Source organism: Phymastichus coffea, unplaced genomic scaffold, assembly GCF_024137745.1.
Source record: "Phymastichus coffea isolate CEN01 unplaced genomic scaffold, Cenicafe_Pcof_1.1 PCOF00001, whole genome shotgun sequence".
Lineage (NCBI taxonomy): Eukaryota > Metazoa > Arthropoda > Insecta > Hymenoptera > Eulophidae > Phymastichus > Phymastichus coffea.
In genome coordinates this window covers 7,269,690-7,289,721 of record NW_026706812.1, presented here as the reverse complement: position 1 = coordinate 7,289,721, position 20,032 = coordinate 7,269,690, and the positions used below count along the sequence as shown (strand labels likewise).

The 20,032-nt window shown below is 34.9% G+C and overlaps 1 protein-coding gene across 6 annotated transcripts in view; it reads left to right on the top strand.

The window, feature by feature from the left end:
• Nucleotides 1-20,032, top strand: part of LOC131672935 (serine/threonine-protein kinase GD17699-like) — a 273,149-nt gene that overhangs the window by 238,283 nt on the left and 14,834 nt on the right. For all 6 annotated transcript variants that reach the window (XR_009302688.1, XM_058950783.1, XM_058950864.1 and 3 more), the window contains exon 6: nucleotides 17,376-17,618. Coding sequence is in view for 5 of the 6 variants with exons in the window: in XM_058950783.1 (XP_058806766.1) it covers nucleotides 17,376-17,618 (243 nt within the window). In the remaining variant the exon portion in view is untranslated. The remainder of the gene's footprint in view (nucleotides 1-17,375; nucleotides 17,619-20,032) is intronic.

The window sequence follows — 20,032 nt, the reverse complement described above, 5'->3', positions numbered from 1 at the left end:
GTCTAACAGTTCCACGGCAAGGTATAAGTTCGATCACCTACCTACCGGTGACCAGCTACTGAGACCTGTTATAAACTGTTATAATCATCAATACAGGACTATCAAATTCTAGATCAACAGAATCACTTGTAGGTAGCGAAATATAATGCCACCCTTTACTGAAAGTTAAATTAGATTATTTTTTTCCTTTATTTCGTCTCAATTCATTTTATGCCATCATTATTATTCTTATTATTTTTTCTCTCTGACACTTGACATCATTTCCCCTCGCCTCTTCCCGAAATGTAATAACAAATCCCAAAAAATCATCGCACTATTTCGATACAATGATTAAGTATAACTTATTGAACTATTGATTTCGTCTTCATCAAAATTAACTCCAAGTTATTGAAACCTAGAACTTGAAATCATTATTTTTAGATTATGAATGAAAATAAAGAATATTTGTAAAAACTGTCTGCATGCTTGGAATAACGATATATACGAGGGTGGTCCGATATGTACTTAGCCTACAAAAGAAAAACGAAAATTTTGGAAAAGTGGCGTTTTATTTGTCAACAGAGTCTCCTTTTAGTTCGATACACTTGGCCCAGCGATGCTCCAACTTCGTTAACCCGTCTGAAAAATATGTTTCCTTATAAAATCTTATAATGTAAATATAACATTTGTTAATTAAAATTAATAAATTGTTACGTCCGGAATTTACAAATATTTAATTAAATTTACTTGAAAAATCAGTCTAGAGTAAGCGAAGCTTGGCAAAATTATCGAAAGAAAAAGAAATAAAAAGAGAACTTGTCATAGCGGGTACCCTTCGCTCCCTTTTGGATTGTTGTTTCTTTTGCGATTTGTCGATCTACAGTTCGACGTTTGACAAGAAATGGAATATGCCTAAAGCACCGCTCACAACCAGTCACATTTCACAAGACGAGAAGGATTATCGGAAGTTTCGGCTTACGAAACTCGTATGTTGAACTTTACTGATTTTAAGAGATATCGACACCTTTATTAGATTTACACCTTTACTTTGACGTTTACAAGAAGAGAAATGTTTCGGTTTAAGGTGAACTTTAATGATTTTAAGAGACATCGACACCTTTTTACTTCGACGTTTCGTGCACCTTGTTACCGTTCCACTGCCGATTTCCGAGTGACGCGAGTCCTCCTGCAATCGAGGAAAAAGCCCCGCGATCACCCGCCCACTAGCGTATTAACTAATGTCACCGGCCAATGGGCTAATTGCTTAATCAGCTTCGCGAGTCGTTGCTTATTCTATTCAGCAATTCTCGCGAAAGCATGAAAAAAGAGAACTGTCTCTCCCACCTTCGCGACGTGCTTTTGTCAAAAGCGCATATTAGATGGAAAGCTTTACGCGACTTCCGTTCTCCGCGGGAAACGGCATCGACTTACATGCACATTCCGTCTGGAGATCGATTCGTACCAAAACTGCTGAAAGCGGGGAACCGCGCAGTTAGCCGTTTGCGTGAGAAAGACTAAAGGTCACACGCCAACTGCTACTTCGACAAAATATCAGTGTTTGATATCTGGCTTGGTTAGGACGTGATATAAATTATAAAGATGTCGTTATGTACAAAATTAATCCATTAGACGCTGCTCGTAAAGAATACAATATCGCTTATTCGCAAAATCGAGAGGGTATTGCGACAATAAATAAAGCTGACGAGATTCTAGATAAAAAAGCTTGGGAATAAAAAAAAATTCTAAATAAAAAAGTGCTACTAAAGATAGTAGTTTTGGTGAGAAAGCAGCTGCCTTCACAGTAGTCAACATTATGAAAGTTAAAAGTAAGCTTGGTATGGGAGTTGACATGATGAAAGGTAAAAAGAAACGAGATAAAGGATTTAAAAAACGCCAAGCACGAAAGAAATGTAGAAAAAGCAAAGCCATCAGTTACATGCCATAAAATTATTAAGGCGGCCTCGAAAAGTAATGTGCCTAACAATTCGTTTGACTATAAAAGGAGCCACAGAAGCTGTGAAAAAGGCCGATGGTAGAAATAAAATAAATATATCATGTATTTTACCTATTCCCGGTAAAGTTTATGTAGCGCTTCCTTTTCTAATTCCATTATTTGCTGCTTTAAGCGCCACTGCAGCTCTAGCCGGAGGAGCTGCTTCAATAGCGAAAGCTGTGAACAGCGCTAAAGCTGCCCAAAGCGAGCTGAAAGACAATAAAATAATTTATCTGAAACCTCATAGTAAAGCTCATGGTCTCCACCTCAAACGACATATGAGCGGACAAGGTTTAAGAAAAAAAAAATTCTTCGAAATACTTTTGCCTAAACACGCTGTGACTGATTTAAATATAAAAAAATATGCTAAAATACTAACAATTACAAATTTTTGAGGTATTTTCATGTTTAACGATTTACCATCAGACGAACCTCACTATCAAGAATCAGCTGTTATTAATTTAGATGATAAAAATGGACCAGGTTCGTACTCGGTGGCATATAAAAAGAGAGGTGACGAAGTTATATACTTTGATAGTTTTGGCGATCTTCAACCTCCTATAGATTTATTACTCTATCTCAAAGTTAAAAGAGTCAAATATAACCATGTGAGATATCAAGATTTCAATAACTATAACTGCGGACATCTTTGCTTACAATTTCTTTCGAATAAATTATAAATCGATGTAATGAATGAAAAAACAGTCATTTGAAGAAAAACTCTGATAGAGAACACACTAACATTGAGTCTGTCAGGAAGTTCATCAGTTCTTGAAGCAAATTACGAGAGTCGCTTGAAAAGTCATTGCAAAAATAAAAACTGCTTGATTTTTTTTAATAAATCTTTTTTATTTTTCAACATAGTATCCTTTTAGGGTTATACACTTCATCCAACGCTGCTCTAGTTTGTTAATCCCTTCCAAATAATAGGATTTGTCCGAGTCTGTAAAATAGGCATTCGGTTTTGTAATCACCACCTCGTTTGAATAAAATATTTTCCCCGCCAGCCATTTTTTCATATTAGGAAACAAATAGTAGTCCGACGGAGCCAAGTCTGGAGAATAAGGGGGATGTGAAACGAGTTCGAATCCTATCTCCATCAGTTTTGCAGCCACACCTGCTGAGGCGTGAGCTGGCGCATTGTCGTGGTGGAAGAGGACTTTTTTGTGGGCCAATCGTGGACGTTTCTCTAGCAACTCGGTTTTCAAACGATCCAATAACGATGAATAATATCCGCCTGTAATTGTTTTACCCTTTTCCAGATAGTCGATGAAGATTATTCCTTGCGAATCCCAAAAGACAGTCGCCATAACCTTCCCGGCCGAAGGAATTGTCTTCGCCTTTTTCGGAGCAGATTCCCCCTCGGTAACCCATTGTTTAGACTGTTCTTTGGTCTCAGCAGTGTAGTGATGTATCCATGTTTTATCTACAGTGATGAAACGATGCTTAAAGTCTTGCGGGTTTTGCTGGAACAGCTGCAAACCATTCTTGCAACACTTCACACGATCTCGTTTTTGGTCAATCGTGAGCATTCGCGGCACCCATCTAGCGGATAGCTTTTTCATGTCCAAATGTTGGTGCAAAATATTATGTACCCGTTCGCTCGAGATGCCTACAGTACTAGCAATTTCACGCACCTTCACTCTTCTGTCAGCCATCACCATATCATGGATTTTATCAATGATTTCTGAAGTGGTAACCTCAACATGGCATCCAAAACGTTCAGCGTTTTTTGTGCTCATATGGCCACTCCGAAAATTTTGAAACCACTTATAAACCATTCTAATCGAAGGTGCACAATCACCATAATGTTTATCAAGCTTCTGTTTAATCTCCTGAGGCGTTTTGCCTTTGAAAAAGTAATGTTTAATCAATACACGAAATTCTTTTTCGTCCATTTTTTTACAACCACTCGATTTCTTTGATTGAAACGAATGTAAAACGCAAAGTCATTGGCCGATCTGGCTGAAACTTCTTGTGTGCTCTTCCAAGATATGCCACTAACTGAAAATAACCTTGATATGCACAAGTAGCGCCATCTCTCTGACTTTGCACGGACTTTTCAAACGACCCTCGTATTTTCCGACAATCGAGCCTGATAAAAAATATGTACTAAGCTTAATGGAGCTATTAACATTTAATTCAATACCAAATATTGATATTGGCAATAATAAATTTTACGTTGGTGAACACGAAATCGTTTTACCAACAGGTATCTATGAGAAGATAATGAGAGTTTTCTATAAGAAACGCTAACGCTTAACGAAATATCAATTAGTTTGAAACCAAAAAGTAATACTCTACGTAGTATTATTCTGTGTATTCATAAAATAAATTACTAATCAGAAGACTCTATTGGTTCAATTTCAGGCTTTACTAGACGAGAGCTATGTGCAAACGAAACTCATAGCTCTGATTTACCTGTAACTATACTCAAAATGAACGCTTTACACGTAGAGTGTATTATTACTACTACAGGTTCTTATATAAACGAACGTAAAGTACGTACTATACATGAATTTTTTCCAGCAGTAGCCTGGATATAAAATGATTGAAGTACCTTCACACATAATTTATTTGCCCGTCGCCATGAGAAGTATAGATCATTTAGAAATATGTTTTGTTGATCAAGACGGAAACTTAGTTAATTTTCGAGGAGTCATCATAGTTCGTGTTCACATCGATGCAATATCGTGATGGGAATCTTATTTAACAACAAAATCGGACGAGGACATATGAATAGACTGAAATGTTAGTCAGTTATCAGTTGACCGCAAGCTATCACAGCGCTCACACGTCAGACAATTCAGTTTCTGAAAAGTTTAGAACTAAAAGTAATAGAAAATACATCTCTTGGCGGGAAAGATCGTGTATATTAGTGTGTTGCTTACATCAAAATGGACAAGATTCTAAATATGAGTTGATAACTCATTACGAAGTTCATTTTCATTAACCTTATTCATCATCACATTTCAATAATAATGATCAAGTTAATATCTCAATTCAACATCAAGATTTATTCATACTTCCATCTCGCAGTATGATCCATATTTGCGGCAGATTAACTTAGAAAAATGGAAATGTAGCAGTTAAAGCTACATTAGTTAGTAATGCTATATGTCATTTGTTCGAGAAGATACGATAGGAGAAAAATGCTTTTGAAATAGATAAAGTAAAAAATGTTGACTTGACAAACCTTATGAAGAACTGGTTATCACTTAATCCGAGTCAAAGTTTAATTACTGAAAATGTTGGTTAAACTAGTAACAAAGAAGTATCGCTTCCAAATAACGAAGTTTATTTCGATGTTACTATCGTATATCCCTCAGTATGCTGCTTGGGTTTGCTAAAGATTATCGAAAAATCGTAGTAAATGTCAAACATGAATTTATTATTACAATATTGAGAAATGATTTGAATGCTACCATAACTGTACCTTCCAATACAAATGGACTAATTACTTATGAAAAAATTAAAATTACTTTGAATAAAATTGAATGGTTAATGCCATATGTAATAACAGCCGATAAAGAAAAAATCAAATTACTTTATCAAATTAGTCGTGATAGAACAATTACTATGAGTTATCGCATTTGGAAGTTATACGAGTATCCAAAATTATCTCGCACATCTAAACATGTTTGGAGTGTGGAGACATCAAATTAATTGGAAAAACCTTGTTTCGTTATTTTAGCCTTTCAAACACAATGAAAAAATGAAGTAAATGCTTCTGCTAGATACTTTGATCATTGTAACGTTTGTGATATTAAATTATTTCTAAGCTCTCAATCCTATCCATATAAAAATCTCAATTTAAACATTAATCAAAACCAGTATGTAGTACTGTATGATATGTACGCCCACTTTCAGAGCTCATATTATGGAAAAGAAAATGAACCATTGCTTAATAAAATAAATTTCATCGAAAAATTACCGTTAAAAATAATCGTAAGAGATTATTCGAAACAAAATAAATCTATCAAAAGTGCTCCTGTAGACATCCGCCTCGGATTCAACTTGCGAGAATATTTTTCTGACAATGCTATAACCTATTGTTTAGTTCTACACGATCGAATTGTACAATATAATCCAATCAGCGGTGACGTGAAGAAATTGATTTAATAGAGTTTACTCTCTAAATAAAATGTAATTCATACAATTAAATATAAGCTAAATAAAGAAATATGTCAGCTACTGTATATCACGTTGAATTTTATGAATAAAAGCATTTTTATTTCAAATATATAAGTTTTTAATCAATACCTAAATATTACAACATAACTATATGTAACTTTGTCACTTACTCTCTCTCGTCCGCTAGGACAAAGGACTGATATCTCCATTTCTTTTTACCACTAGTTCTCTTCTCTCTTTCTTCTCTACATCTCTAATATAGTAGCATACTACTGTTCTCCCTTTCCTCTCCAAGCTAACTATAGCTACACGCAAGCTTTATAAGACTCTTGCGTGCTAATATACGTAGACATACGTAGATATACGTAGACATTCTTTGAGTGAGATATGACGTTCGTATTTCCTCTAAAACTATATATATTAAAGTAAAACAAATAATGTATAACGTAATAGCAGTCTTATTCATTGTAAATAAGATAAGGTATGTACGTTTCTAGGTATAACTGCTTCTGAAAGTAGTGGAGTAGCTTGATCACACTCAAACCGACTGTGATCTGCATTTGTGATAGACATAGCCAACTTAAGATAAGAGGGTAGGTAATAAGCATACCTGCTCTCTTTCTCTCTCTCTCTCTCTCTCTCTCTCTCTCTAACAGACTTAACCCATTTCTTCCCAATCGACCATGAGACTACCGATTGGTTTATCGTTTTGTAAAATGGGTAGGATCGCTTGAAATCGACATGCAAAATACCATTTCCGAAGCAAAAAGACTTGCTCTTTCCGAATCTGCAAACAGATTTCCAAAATTTTGCGATCCAAAAACAATATGGCGGCTCAAACTTAGTGAAAATTTCATTTTTTATTTTAACTGAATTTCCTTTTTTTTCGAGTAAAGTATGTAACGTATACCTAATAAACAATTTTATTTCACTATTAGTATGGTTGTAGAACTTCTGTTATCGATTATTGATATTTTTGAAAATCCAAAATTTAAAATGGCGGACGAAAAATTGAAAAATTCTGAAAAATGAAGGAAAATGAGAAAATATATATTTCTTGTGTTTTTGAGGGTGCTGATTTGATATTTTATGTTACTTTTTGAAAATTCTTGCATCGAAAATCAATATCGAGCATTCGAAATAGCTGATAAACTTAATTTTTTTTTACTTGAGTTTTTTTTTTATAAAGTACACATTTTTATATGCTTTCGAAGCTAATAAATTGATATTTTATTATATATAGTTATAAATCATTTTCAGTGTAAAAATTATGTTCAGTGAATAGTAGTAGTAAATAATTGAGTTACTGAGATGTTGAAAAAGTATTATGATAACTGTCAAAACATTTACAACATATGTATTTATCGCATTTTTCGCAAAAGTTGTTAGTACGTTGGTTATCACACTTTTCTCCTGATTTACATGTTTGTTGTGTATATTTTTGATGCAAACCATGGTAGGATCTGAAACATTGAACACAATAATGTTCTTTACAATCATAACAATAATAAGTAGTTCGATCTGTACATACCTTACATACTTTGCGTACCTTAGGAATCATGACGAGTGAATGTTGAGATGGTGATTCTTCGCTTCGTTTCAAGTATACTCTTATGACATTCGAGACAAACTCTTTAGCTGATATTTTCTTACTATGCACTAAATTATATAAGACCATACCATTAGTTAGTGATGATTGTAAAACCTACAAAACATAGGCCATGTCCACTTTTTACAATGAATAGTTTGGTCGAAAATCACTGCAATGTTGATCATGAAGATCAACACCCCCCATAAACATATTATAAATTATAAAAACCAAAGGAAACTCTAGTGGAATTTTTTTTTTATACTTTTATCAGTTCTTTCCACTTCAGATCGTGGTGTAACACAGCTTGCAGTTGAAATGATAGAAACATTTTTAGAATCCTTTACTGTAACATAGTTTATGCCACTAGTTACTTCGTGAGTTACTACATAAGTACCACGCTCAGATTTTTTATCGATGGTATGTTTGTTTTTTTAAAGTATCAAGTTCGGAAACTACTTCTTGTTTGTTAGCTTTCTGTTTTGTTTGCTTGCCTGCTTTCAAAGTTGATTTTTTCTTTGTTAGATTATTTATTTTGTTTTTTACATTTTTTGCATTATTTTTTTTCGTTGCTTTCGTATATTTTTCTTTTACTTTTTTAGCTGCTTGTTTTTTAGCTGTTTGTTTTTTAGCTGCTTGTTTTTTAGCTGTTTATTTGTTAGTCAATCTTTTAACAGTTTTAACTTTATTTGAAATTAGAGACTTTGTTTTTCTTTTATTTTTCTCTTGCTTAGAAGCTAATAATTCTTTGAACATATTTTTAGTAAAAACTCGCTCGTCTCTTACTGTCCCAGTTGCTCTGAGACCATGTTTTTTCAATCGTACGAGTAAATGAGGTGAACTAAAATAATTGTCAAAACTGACGTGGTATTTCAAAATTTCATCTGCCGACTTTCTCTCAAAAAATTCTTTTAACATTTTCATCACTACTCTAGAACCCAAAGCACATTTTTCTTCGCTACTTGAATCGTGACCACAGTAAATATCAAAATCTAATAAATATCCATGAATTGTACAAAGCGCCCAAAGCTTTATTCCAAATAGTACAGGTTTATTTCTTATAAATTGTTTGAGTATGGCACGACCAAAAAATTTAACCATCATCTCATCGATCGAAAGGGCAGAACAAAAAAAATCAAATTGCTGAATATTTTTTCGAAAAATGTTTATTATTTTTCTGACTCTCCATACTCTATCTGCATCATTTCTATCTTCTTTTTTATTCATTGTAAAGAGTGACCCAAAATTTCGCCCGTTTCGTCGACCTCGGGAATTCGATTAAAAAGTGGTCTAAATAATAGCTTATGGCGATACTTTAGAGTAGAACAAATTTCAAGTTGAGCGTAGGTTTTGTTTTGGAGATATGACGAGTCGAACCTGTTAGTTAACCTGTTCACGCCGAGATGAATCAAACATTCTTGACAATCTTGTTCATTATGTTCAAGGTTCTCAAACACGCAAAATATATTCCTATATAAAATCTTCTATTCTTTTCGAATCTGTCATTAGATATTGTTCAAGTGAGGTATAGCCGATTTTACAGAAAAAAAACAGGATTTTAGCCGAAAATATTCGATCAATCGGTATCTTTATACTATAGAGTTAGCAAATCTTGATAGATAATCCAAAGTATTCGAACGGGAGGCCTTTGAATTAATAAGTAAATGTATATTTCTAAGAAAGATTAGGTTTGGTTATATTACTGAAATGCACATTATTTCAATAATATATAAGCCTCTTCACCACGACACGGTACTAATCCACGAAGAGGTTTGTTTTTTTTGTATTTTTTTTGTTGTAATTTTTACTTGTTTTGTTGTTTTTTGTAATTTTTTTTCTTTTTTTCTTTTTTCAGCCTTTTTGTATTTTTTTAAAATTCACAAATAAATTAATTTCTGAAGCGAATCTTAATAGCAAGTGTATTTAAGTATGCGAATCTACTTCTTTACGTATAGAAATAGATATGTCACAAATATCTGGATTCGGTATATGAACTCCTTCATACTGTGCGTAACCCAGATACCAAACGATTGTCATAACATGGCTGCAACAACCAACTGCCCGTGAACCACTTTCACAGGTACAGTAGTACTCCAGGATTGAATCTCTTCCAGTCTTTGCTTTATCGACTAGGATAAAAATGTGATGATATTTTCCACTACGATATCGGGATTTCATGTAAGCTTTGATAAGTAAAGGATTGTTGGCATCAATCTCATATCTAGCATAGTCCAAGGTAGCTGTTCGGTGTCTCGGTGGTGGAGAAAACTTTTGTACTAAGAATATGCCTTCATTTGTATGCTCTGCATAGTAAGAAGCTGCATTTCTTGTTTGATAAGGACCTAAACCTAAGTGGTACAAGTGATCTAAGGTTAGTCTAGGGAATTGCAATCTTCGATTATTCTCTTCATTATCCAATACGGTGTACTCGATGTCAAGATAGGGAGCTTTAAGTTGAGAAAGATTATAAAATCCTGAGCAATAAGTTTCAGACGGTTTGGGACGTTTACTCGTGATTTCATTATTTGAGCAATATCCTGATGAAGCTTGTCCCTTAAGATAGGTTTATGAAATAAATTCAAAAGTGCAAAAGCAATTAGTAGATAGCCGAAATCATGATTTAATGTTGCATTATGGGCTGGCAAAGCAAAATATTTGAACTTTTTTTTGAGGCGGCCGAAAACTTGTTCAATAATCCAGCGACATTTTGTGACAAATCTAGACATATTTGCTTCCATCGTCTCAAGTTGGCCAAGTCCAGGGCAATGAACATTTAATTTCTTACTTTCTGTTAAAAAATGCAAAACGTCCCTAAAACCTCTGTCAACCAAAATATGATCACCTTCTGCAATCGTATGCAATTTGTCTGCCAACCTACAGAAACAATCTTCTAAAATAGTTGCATCATTATGTCGTGCGTCAAACGGACCCAGTACAAATAGAATATATCCATCAGGCGCACAAGCCACCATGGGTTTCACTAAAGGCATCTTCTTTTGTTCACTCCAAAGTTGTTTCTGTCCTGCGAAGTTAGATGATTTCTGAACTAGCCGATACGTAGCATCAAAAACAAGACATGCCTTGTCATCTATTATATCAAATAATATTTTTGCCATTTCAGTGTTATGTGATAATAACACTGAGCGATAATTATTATTTATGAATTGGGGAACTAAGTTCTTTAGAAGATCTTCTCTGGCTAAATTCATATAATTGGCAATAGTTTGATCGCTAACTCCGAAGAGAAATGCGAGTTGATTATTAGAAAGACTTGTACGTAACTTGCACAAGAGAACCGCTATGTGTTTAGGTTGACAAGTTTTAGCATAAGAACAAATTCGTTGAAATTCTATTATACTATAAGCAAACAAATCTTTAAATATTTCATCACCAATACGATCTATTGCGTTGATGTCAAATACATCTTTTTGAGAGCTTTTCATTTCTTGATAGTATTTGTACATTATATTAGAAACATTTTCTTGTTCCTTTTCACTGACAATTGCAGATATTTGCTTAACAAGTGGCCAATAATTAGGAATACCAATATGTGAACTACACATGCGTGAGTCTGGGAGAATCAAGAATTTGTAGTTCATAAGGAGCTCATGGGAAATCGCTTTCGGTACAGAAATCAAGTTCTGAATATTCTTACAGCCAAATGTACATCTCCCGTGAGAGCTATTGCCTCTACGATAAATTGACAAATCAGGCGTGTCTGATTCAGTTAATTGTGATATTTTCGGTTTTTTGGATATTTCATAACAACTTTTACATAGCTGACCATTTTTCGGCATATCACGTAGAACTTCTAGTTTTCGTTTCTTAGCATTTTGAGTTTGGCGTAAACAATTAATCGTCAATAATGGATTCTCTAAATGACTCATTCCATAAAACTTGTCATTTTTTGAGCGTTTTTGCTCGTTACAACCTAAGCATATTTTGAATGGCATAGTAGATGAAAAAAAAATAATTGTCTCAAAGTATATATATATAGATTTGCGCCTTCCGAGAATTGACACGTCGCAGTTTTCGGTTCAGAGGAGCCGCGAGGCCAAAAGGGGAGGATGTGCCTTTAATAGCGTTTACATTGCCCTGACTGTTTACGTTTGGTGCCCCTCAATTGGAGTCGAAGGTCAGAAACAAAACCGAGCTGAAAAACTTCGACTGTATTAAAGATTTTTTTTAAATTGATTTTGATGTAGGCGAACCTGTTGAGCGTCTGGGCGAGCAGGAGGCGCGCCAGGTTGCCCTTGACCTACAGGGTTCGGGGCTCCTGGCGAAGCTGATCAGATGTTCTTGGCCTGGGCGAAGGAGAGCGCTGAGAAGCACTGGTTGAGGGGATAGGGAAGAAATAAATAAACACGAAGTGATTATTTAGGAAACCAAAAATCAAGTTGTTGCGCAAGAGAGCCTGCGGGTGGGTTATTACAATTCTATTGCATGCATACAATTATGTATCCTTACAATAGTTTGGATAAGATTAGATATTATTTAAGAAAACATCATATCGTGATGAAATCCTTCTAGAAAACTATGATATCCATTTGTCGAAAGGTGAAAACAACTACACTTTTTGCAAGCGATGAGTTTACATTTTCATCACTCAAACTATGTAAAGTAATATACGCAACTATTTCTTAAGAGAAGTTTTCCACCGTCGGCTCGACAGCACCTAAATTCAGCAGAGATCTGATTGTTCGCTAAACCCAGCAACTCCTAGAAATGCTTGGTATATAAATCCATCCATTTGGTATGTTTTTAGTATAAAAATACCGATTAATCAAAGATTTTTAGCAAAAATGCTAATTATTTTCTACAATACAAGTTTAACTCGTCATATCTCAAAAATAGAAACTATGCTCAACTTGACATTTCGTCTACTTTAAAGTATCCCCATAAGCTATCATTTAGTCCACTTTCGAATTGAATTCATGAGGTCGACGAAACGGGCGAAAAATTGGGTTTTTTTTGGGTCACTCTTTATTTTTTATATTTTCAAATTTATTACGCGACATGGTTTCAGAAACTGTATCGGAATGGTACAAAGAATCGTTAGACCAATAATCGCTATAACATTTAAGACTGTTGATAATAGAAAACATAACATAACAATGAATTTATTCAAATCATCAGTATCAATATCTAAATCATTTTCAGCACTTGCTTCAATTATATAATATTTTATTTCATCTGAAAAAAATAACTCAAACAACTCATCGCATGTTTTTTCACGCAAATTATTTTTTATCTCCTCATCCAAAAATATTTCTGATTTTGGTATCGAATCATAAAATTTTTCTCCATCTTTCCATACATACTCATGTGAAGGTTCTAGTTTTTTATTTGAAGAAATGAGGGATTCGTCAGCTATTTGATACTCTTCTGGACAATTGCGTCCTTCAATAATCTGAACACTGTCAGCTGAATCGTTTTCATTGTTTGATTCATCTCCACTTCTAATATCATCAGGAATCACAGCAACGTTTCTAAATAAACTTTCGGGTAAATTAGAAAACGTTTTATCTGTTCTGTCAACATGATCGGAATCTAAATCCATAAGCTCAGTAGTTTCAACAGTAATGCTACTGTCTGATTGCTTTGCGTTTTTCTTTGGCATACTTCACATCAGATGTTATTTTGTAAAGTTATTCAAAATTATAATATTATGAGGTTCAAAAATATTATAATAAATCAATCGCAGTAGTAATCGAAGTTTTTATATAAATTATTATTATTGTAATACAATAGTAATGTGAATTTTGTAGTTTATTTTTTTTAAGTATATAAATTTGCAAAAATATCGGGTACCTATATGGATTTAGGCTTACAGATTTTACTGCAAGTACAAAAAAATGACTGTTCGCCACCTAGCGGCCGTTTTATAAGTGAAATATGATTTGAAATAATTTTATTGTAACTTTTATTATTTAGAAAATTAATGAATGCTAAACCTGTGGATTTTCTCTAGAAAAAATATATTTATAAAATAAATTAAGTTTATCAGCCATTTCGAATGCTCGATATTGATTTTCGATGCAAGAATTTTCAAAAATCAACACCAGATATCAAATCAGCACCCTCAAAAACACAAGAAATATATATTTTCTCATTTTCCTTCATTTTTCAGAATTTTTTAATTTTTCGTCCGCCATTTTAAATTTTGGATTTTCAAATATATCAATAATCGATAACAGAAGTTCTAAAACCATACTAATAGTGAAATAAAATTATTTATTAGGTATACGTTACATACTTTACTCGAAAAAAAAGGAAATTCAGTTAAAATAAAAAATGAAATTTTCACTAAGTTTGAGCCGCCATATTGTTTTTGGATCGCAAAATTTTGGAAATCTGTTTGCAGAATCAGAATGAACAAGTCTTTTTGCTTCGGAAATGGTATTTTGCATGTCGATCTCAAGCGATTCTATCCATTTTACAAGACGATAAACCAATCGGTAGTCTCATGGTCGATGGGGAAGAAATGGGTTAAGCGAAAATGACTAGGGTAGCAGACAAGGACTAACGGGGATTCGAGCAAGTATAGCTCTCCTCCATGGAGAGAGAAAGAGAACCGAAAAATCTCCTTTATGAGAGAATAGTCACGCTATGCTAGAGCGTGGGAGAGAGAGAGAGAGAAAATGCCGCCAAGCCAAGCTGAACACGTGCTCCCCTCCTCCGCACGCTCGAGCCCTATACCAAATGTATGAGTGTGGCTAATATCCACATTAAGCATTCTCTAAAATACGTGTGGCATTGGCTCTAGTGGTAGAGCGCTAACCTACCAACCCAGAGGACGCCGGTTCCAATCTCCGATCTGTCTGTTCATTTTTTTCACTTATCATTTTCTATTCATTTTCAATGTATCAATAAAATTATCAATAATATTTATAACTTTTTAAGAATATATTTAAATAAATGAGACAGAAAGCACTAGGTGTGGTCTCTAGAGACTATAAGCCCTAGGAACCTTCCTAAAAAAATATATATAATTATTAACATTAATAATTAATAATTATTAACATTAATAATAATTAATAATTATTAACATTAATAATAATAACATTAATAATGATTAATAATAATTAACATAAAAGGGATAGGCCAGGAAACCAAAGGGTTAAGCTAAGGAGCACCGCAGATATTGTTAATAATAATTATTAACAAGAAAGTGTTAGACCAGGGGACCAAAGGGTTACGGACACCGGGCAGAGTGGTCTGAAACAGACATTGCTATACTACTATCAGTAGAAATATACAAGTGTATAATTCGATCGAAGAATCAAAAACAGTATGCAGATTGCATTTTTATAATTAACTCAGGACTCTCAGCCGTAATTCAATTAAAACTTCGATCTTCAGCTCATCATCAAAACTTCAATTTGACAACATTTCGGATGTGCAGCTTTTCCTTCGTATAAATTTCATATGTCAAATTTGTAATTTCGCAAGAGTCATTTACTACACACCGCGTATTAAATATTTATTTGTAATTGTTTTAACTTCAACATATACAGAATATAATGAATCTTTAAACTCTTTATTTTATTTTATACGAAATTGTCGACTCGAGTGATTTTAACTCTGCTGTTGGTGTGGAAATGCGCGTACAAGTTTCTATGTCGTATTCACAATACGCATCATTCAGTCTAACAGTTCCACGGCAAGGTATAAGTTCGATCACCTACCTACCGGTGACCAGCTACTGAGACCTGTTATAAACTGTTATAATCATCAATACAGGACTATCAAATTCTAGATCAACAGAATCACTTGTAGGTAGCGAAATATAATGCCACCCTTTACTGAAAGTTAAATTAGATTATTTTTTTCCTTTATTTCGTCTCAATTCATTTTATGCCATCATTATTATTCTTATTATTTTTTCTCTCTGACACTTGACATCATTTCCCCTCGCCTCTTCCCGAAATGTAATAACAAATCCCAAAAAATCATCGCACTATTTCGATACAATGATTAAGTATAACTTATTGAACTATTGATTTCGTCTTCATCAAAATTAACTCCAAGTTATTGAAACCTAGAACTTGAAATCATTATTTTTAGATTATGAATGAAAATAAAGAATATTTGTAAAAACTGTCTGCATGCTTGGAATAACGATATATACGAGGGTGGTCCGATATGTACTTAGCCTACAAAAGAAAAACGAAAATTTTGGAAAAGTGGCGTTTTATTTGTCAACAGAGTCTCCTTTTAGTTCGATACACTTGGCCCAGCGATGCTCCAACTTCGTTAACCCGTCTGAAAAATATGTTTCCTCGAGGTCTGAAAACTAGGCTTCCGTGGCAGCGATTACCTCCTCATTCGACTCAAATTTCTGCTCGGCGAGTGACTTATTCAAGTTTGGAAACAAAAAGAAGTCGCACGGGGCTAAATCTGGAGAATACGGTGGATGGGGCAGCAGTTCGTAGCCTAATTCGACCAATTTGGCCATGGTGACGGCGGTGGTGTGAGCCGGTGCGTTGTCATGGTGGAAGAGCACTTTTTTCTTCGCCAAATGGGGCCGTTTTTTCTGCAATTCGACGTCGAATCGGCCCAATAATTCGGCATAGTACAGCCCTGTGACCGTTTTGCCCCTCTCTAGGTAGTCGATGTAGAGCATACCTTGTGAATCCCAGAAAACGGTGGCCATCATCTTTCCGGCCGATGGGGCAGTCTTCGCCTTCTTCGGAGCACTTTCGCCGGGTAAAGTCCACTGTTTCGACTGTTCCTTGGTCTCTGGTGTATACCAATGGATCCATGTTTCTTCGACTGTCACGAAACGACGCAGAAACTCCTTCGGATTGCGCTTAAACAGCGTCAGACATTGCTCTGAAGTTGTCTCACGGTTGCGCTTGTTGTCCGGAGTGAGCAAACGCGGCACCCATCGCGCCGACAACTTTCTCATGCCCAAAATTTCATGCAGGACATGACCTACGCGGTCTTTTGAGATGCCTACGATCTTAGTTATCTCGCGCACCTTCAATCGTCGATCTACCAATACGAGATCGTGAATTTTTGTCACGTTATCCTCCGTGGTAGCCGTTTTCGGAGCACTTGGACGTGGCTCTTCAAAAATCGACGTGCGACCACGTTGAAATTCGTTAAACCAATTTTTGACGGTTGCCATCGAAGGAGAAGAGTCACCGTACACAGCATCCAAGCGCTTTTTGATTATGCTGCGCGATTTCCCTTCCAAAAACAAGAATCGAATCACCGACCGATACTGCTCTTTTTCCATTTTTCAAAAATCAACGCTTTCACACGCTCTCAAAAATAAACTACAACTCCGATTCGGCTGAAATCTTGACAGTAACCATCGAGTTGTACTACGTGATAGAATATTTCTTTTGCGAGAGTGGCGCCATCGGGCGGTGAGGTAAATACTTATCGAACCACCCTCGTATATATATATATATAAATCTTCGATTTTAGTACCAGGAATTCTTAAAAAATAAGTTATCTTGCTAACCAAATTAGAAATACACCAAAGGTACTGAAAAATCCACACTAGCGACAAGGTACTAAGCGAGTTTCATAAAATGATGTACATTACGAATTTCTTATTATTTCCTTTATTTTTTTCGAAATTCAAGTTTTATTGAAGCTATCATTGTATACTAACGCTTATTATTAATTCTTGATCAAATTGATAATTTCATTATAAACATATTTCAGATCGACGTATGGGCTGCTGGTGTCATACTTTATATTTTGCTATGTGGATTTCCACCCTTTGTGGCGACTGATAATAAACAAGAAAAATTATTTGAACGTATCCTTTGCGGGCAATATGAATTTAGATCTCCGTATTGGGACAGAATTTCGCAAGGCGCTAAAGAACTTATTTCAAATATGTTGCAAACACAGCCAGAATTACGGTTTAGTGCCGAAGATGTCCTGGATCATCCATGGCTATCGGTAAGTTGCGATAAAAGTAAACTAAAATAAATCGTTACAATGGTTCAAAAGAATAGAATTATTTTATAACAAATGGAGTGATATTGTTTTTTTTATTTTCTCTTATAATTTTATATCACATATTAAAATAATTAAAAAACTGACTACACAGGTTGTCTGAAAAGTTCCGGGACAGCGCGATAACTTGTCAGGAACGCAGTTTTTAAAAAAGTATTTGATTCAAAAATTATAGGTTTTCCCCTGGCTATTCAATAGTGAACTTAACTTTGACCTTGAGCTTAACTTTCAAGGTTATTTGAAAGTCAAGTTTAGTTTTTTAAATGGTAAATGCAATATTTTTTATTACAGAAATAAGAAGCAGGAAACATTCTCTTTCCAATGGTATAAGATGAAACGGTAGGGTCAAACGTTATCTAAAGGTCATTTAAAGGTTAAATGTCTTTAGCAGCCAAGAATTCTCAAAACAGCATTATGGTTTGACTGAATTGTGTTTTCAGAAAAATGTTTCATAACAAAAGTGATAGGATTTTCCTTGACTATTTCATGGTGACCTTGACTTTCACCTTGGCCTTAAAAGTCATTTGAAGGATAAATTGAATTTTTTTTAACAGGACCTTGTCTTTTTAACCTCAGAGAGAAAAAGAGCAACTTATTCGATTTTGGGATAATTCTTCATTTATTGAAATTAAACCTTGCAAGGTCACAGGCAAGATTAAATATCGCTGATATAGAAAATTTGAACAATATGGTCATGATATTAAATTAAAGCCAATTACGGAAAAAGTCTTTACAGTCCAGCCGGTCGAATCAAGATTCTGTAGAATCCAACCAGTGAAAGCAAGATTCTGCACAGTCCAGACAGTTAAGACGAAACCTGTTACACCCCAAAAAATTAAGGCAAGACTGTATGCAGTTCAATCACTTACGATCACAGCTAATAACATTGATTTTAGTAAGTGCTCAAAGTATCCTCCGTTTATCTCCTGGTAATAATCCAATTAATTATAAAAGCTATTGATGACGTTGGTGACGAATTCGTTTTGTATAATACACATTTATCTAACATGCGACATTGCAAATCTTGTAAATTCTGAGGCTTCGTTTTGAAAACTCTATTTTCAATATAACTCTAAAGAAAATAATCGAGTGAAGTTAGGAGGTGATCTAGTTGGTCACAGAATAAATTAATTACGATCTATCCAACGATCTTTAAACATGACGTCTAAATAATTGCGTACATTACTTCCATAGCGAGATAGGGCACCATCTTGTTGCAAGTATGTACGAGGTCTGTCCGAAAAGTATCGGGCCTACGTTTATATCTTCGCGCCATAGTGTTCGAGCGACCTCTATTGGACAGAAACGTCAACAGTAAAGCCTCACGAATTTATTGGTTACTTACTGACACCTGCCGGACGTATAGTTCATGCGCAGCGTGTCTTTGTTTACAGTGCCTTTTTCGCGTTCGCTGGATTTTGATATTGTCAAAAATGACTGAAAAACAAGATCAACGAATTTACATCAAATTTTGCTTTCAACTCGGAAAAACGAGCTCGGAAACTATTGAAATTATGCAAAAGGCCTTCGGAAACGAGTTATAAGCAAAACACGAATAAAAGAGTGGTATAAGCGGTTCAAAGATGGTCACACTTCTGTCGATAGTGATTCTCGTTCTGGCCGACCTTCGACGACAAAAACCGCAGATAATATTGAGCAGGTGCGACTTGCAATCGAACAAGATCGTCGTAAGACTGTGCGATAACTAGAAGAAGACCTTGGGATACCAAAAACTATCATTTCAGAAATTTTAACCGAAAATTTATGAATGAAACGCGTGTGTGCGAAATTCATCCCACAATTGCTCACAGCAGAGCAGAAGAACATTCGCTTAGAAATCGCTCTAGACAATCTGGAAATGGTCAATAAATATGATAATGTGCTTAGAAAAGTTATTACAGGATCCTGAAACAAAACAACAATCTTCACAGTGGAAGCATTCTGAATCGCCAAGACCAAAAAAAGCATGTCAAAGTCGGAGCAATGTTAAGTCAATGTTGATTGTTTTTTTCGATTGTGAAGGTGTTGTACATCACCAATATGCACCAACAGGTCAGACAATCAATAAAGAATACTACGTTCAAATTTTGAAACGTTTGTGTGATGCAGTAAGAAGAAAACGGCCGCACTTTTGGGAAAGTGGTGACTGGCTTCTCCATCACGATAATGCGTCAGCGCATTCATCCAATCTTGTGCAGCAGTTTTTGAGCAAAGACAATATCGCATTGCTTCGACAACCTCCATACAGTTGCGACTTAGCCCCTTGTGACTTTTGGCTGTTTCCAAAACTAAAAAAACCACTCAAAGGACACCGATTCGATGACAAAAGAACGGTTGAAAACAATGCAACGAGTGTA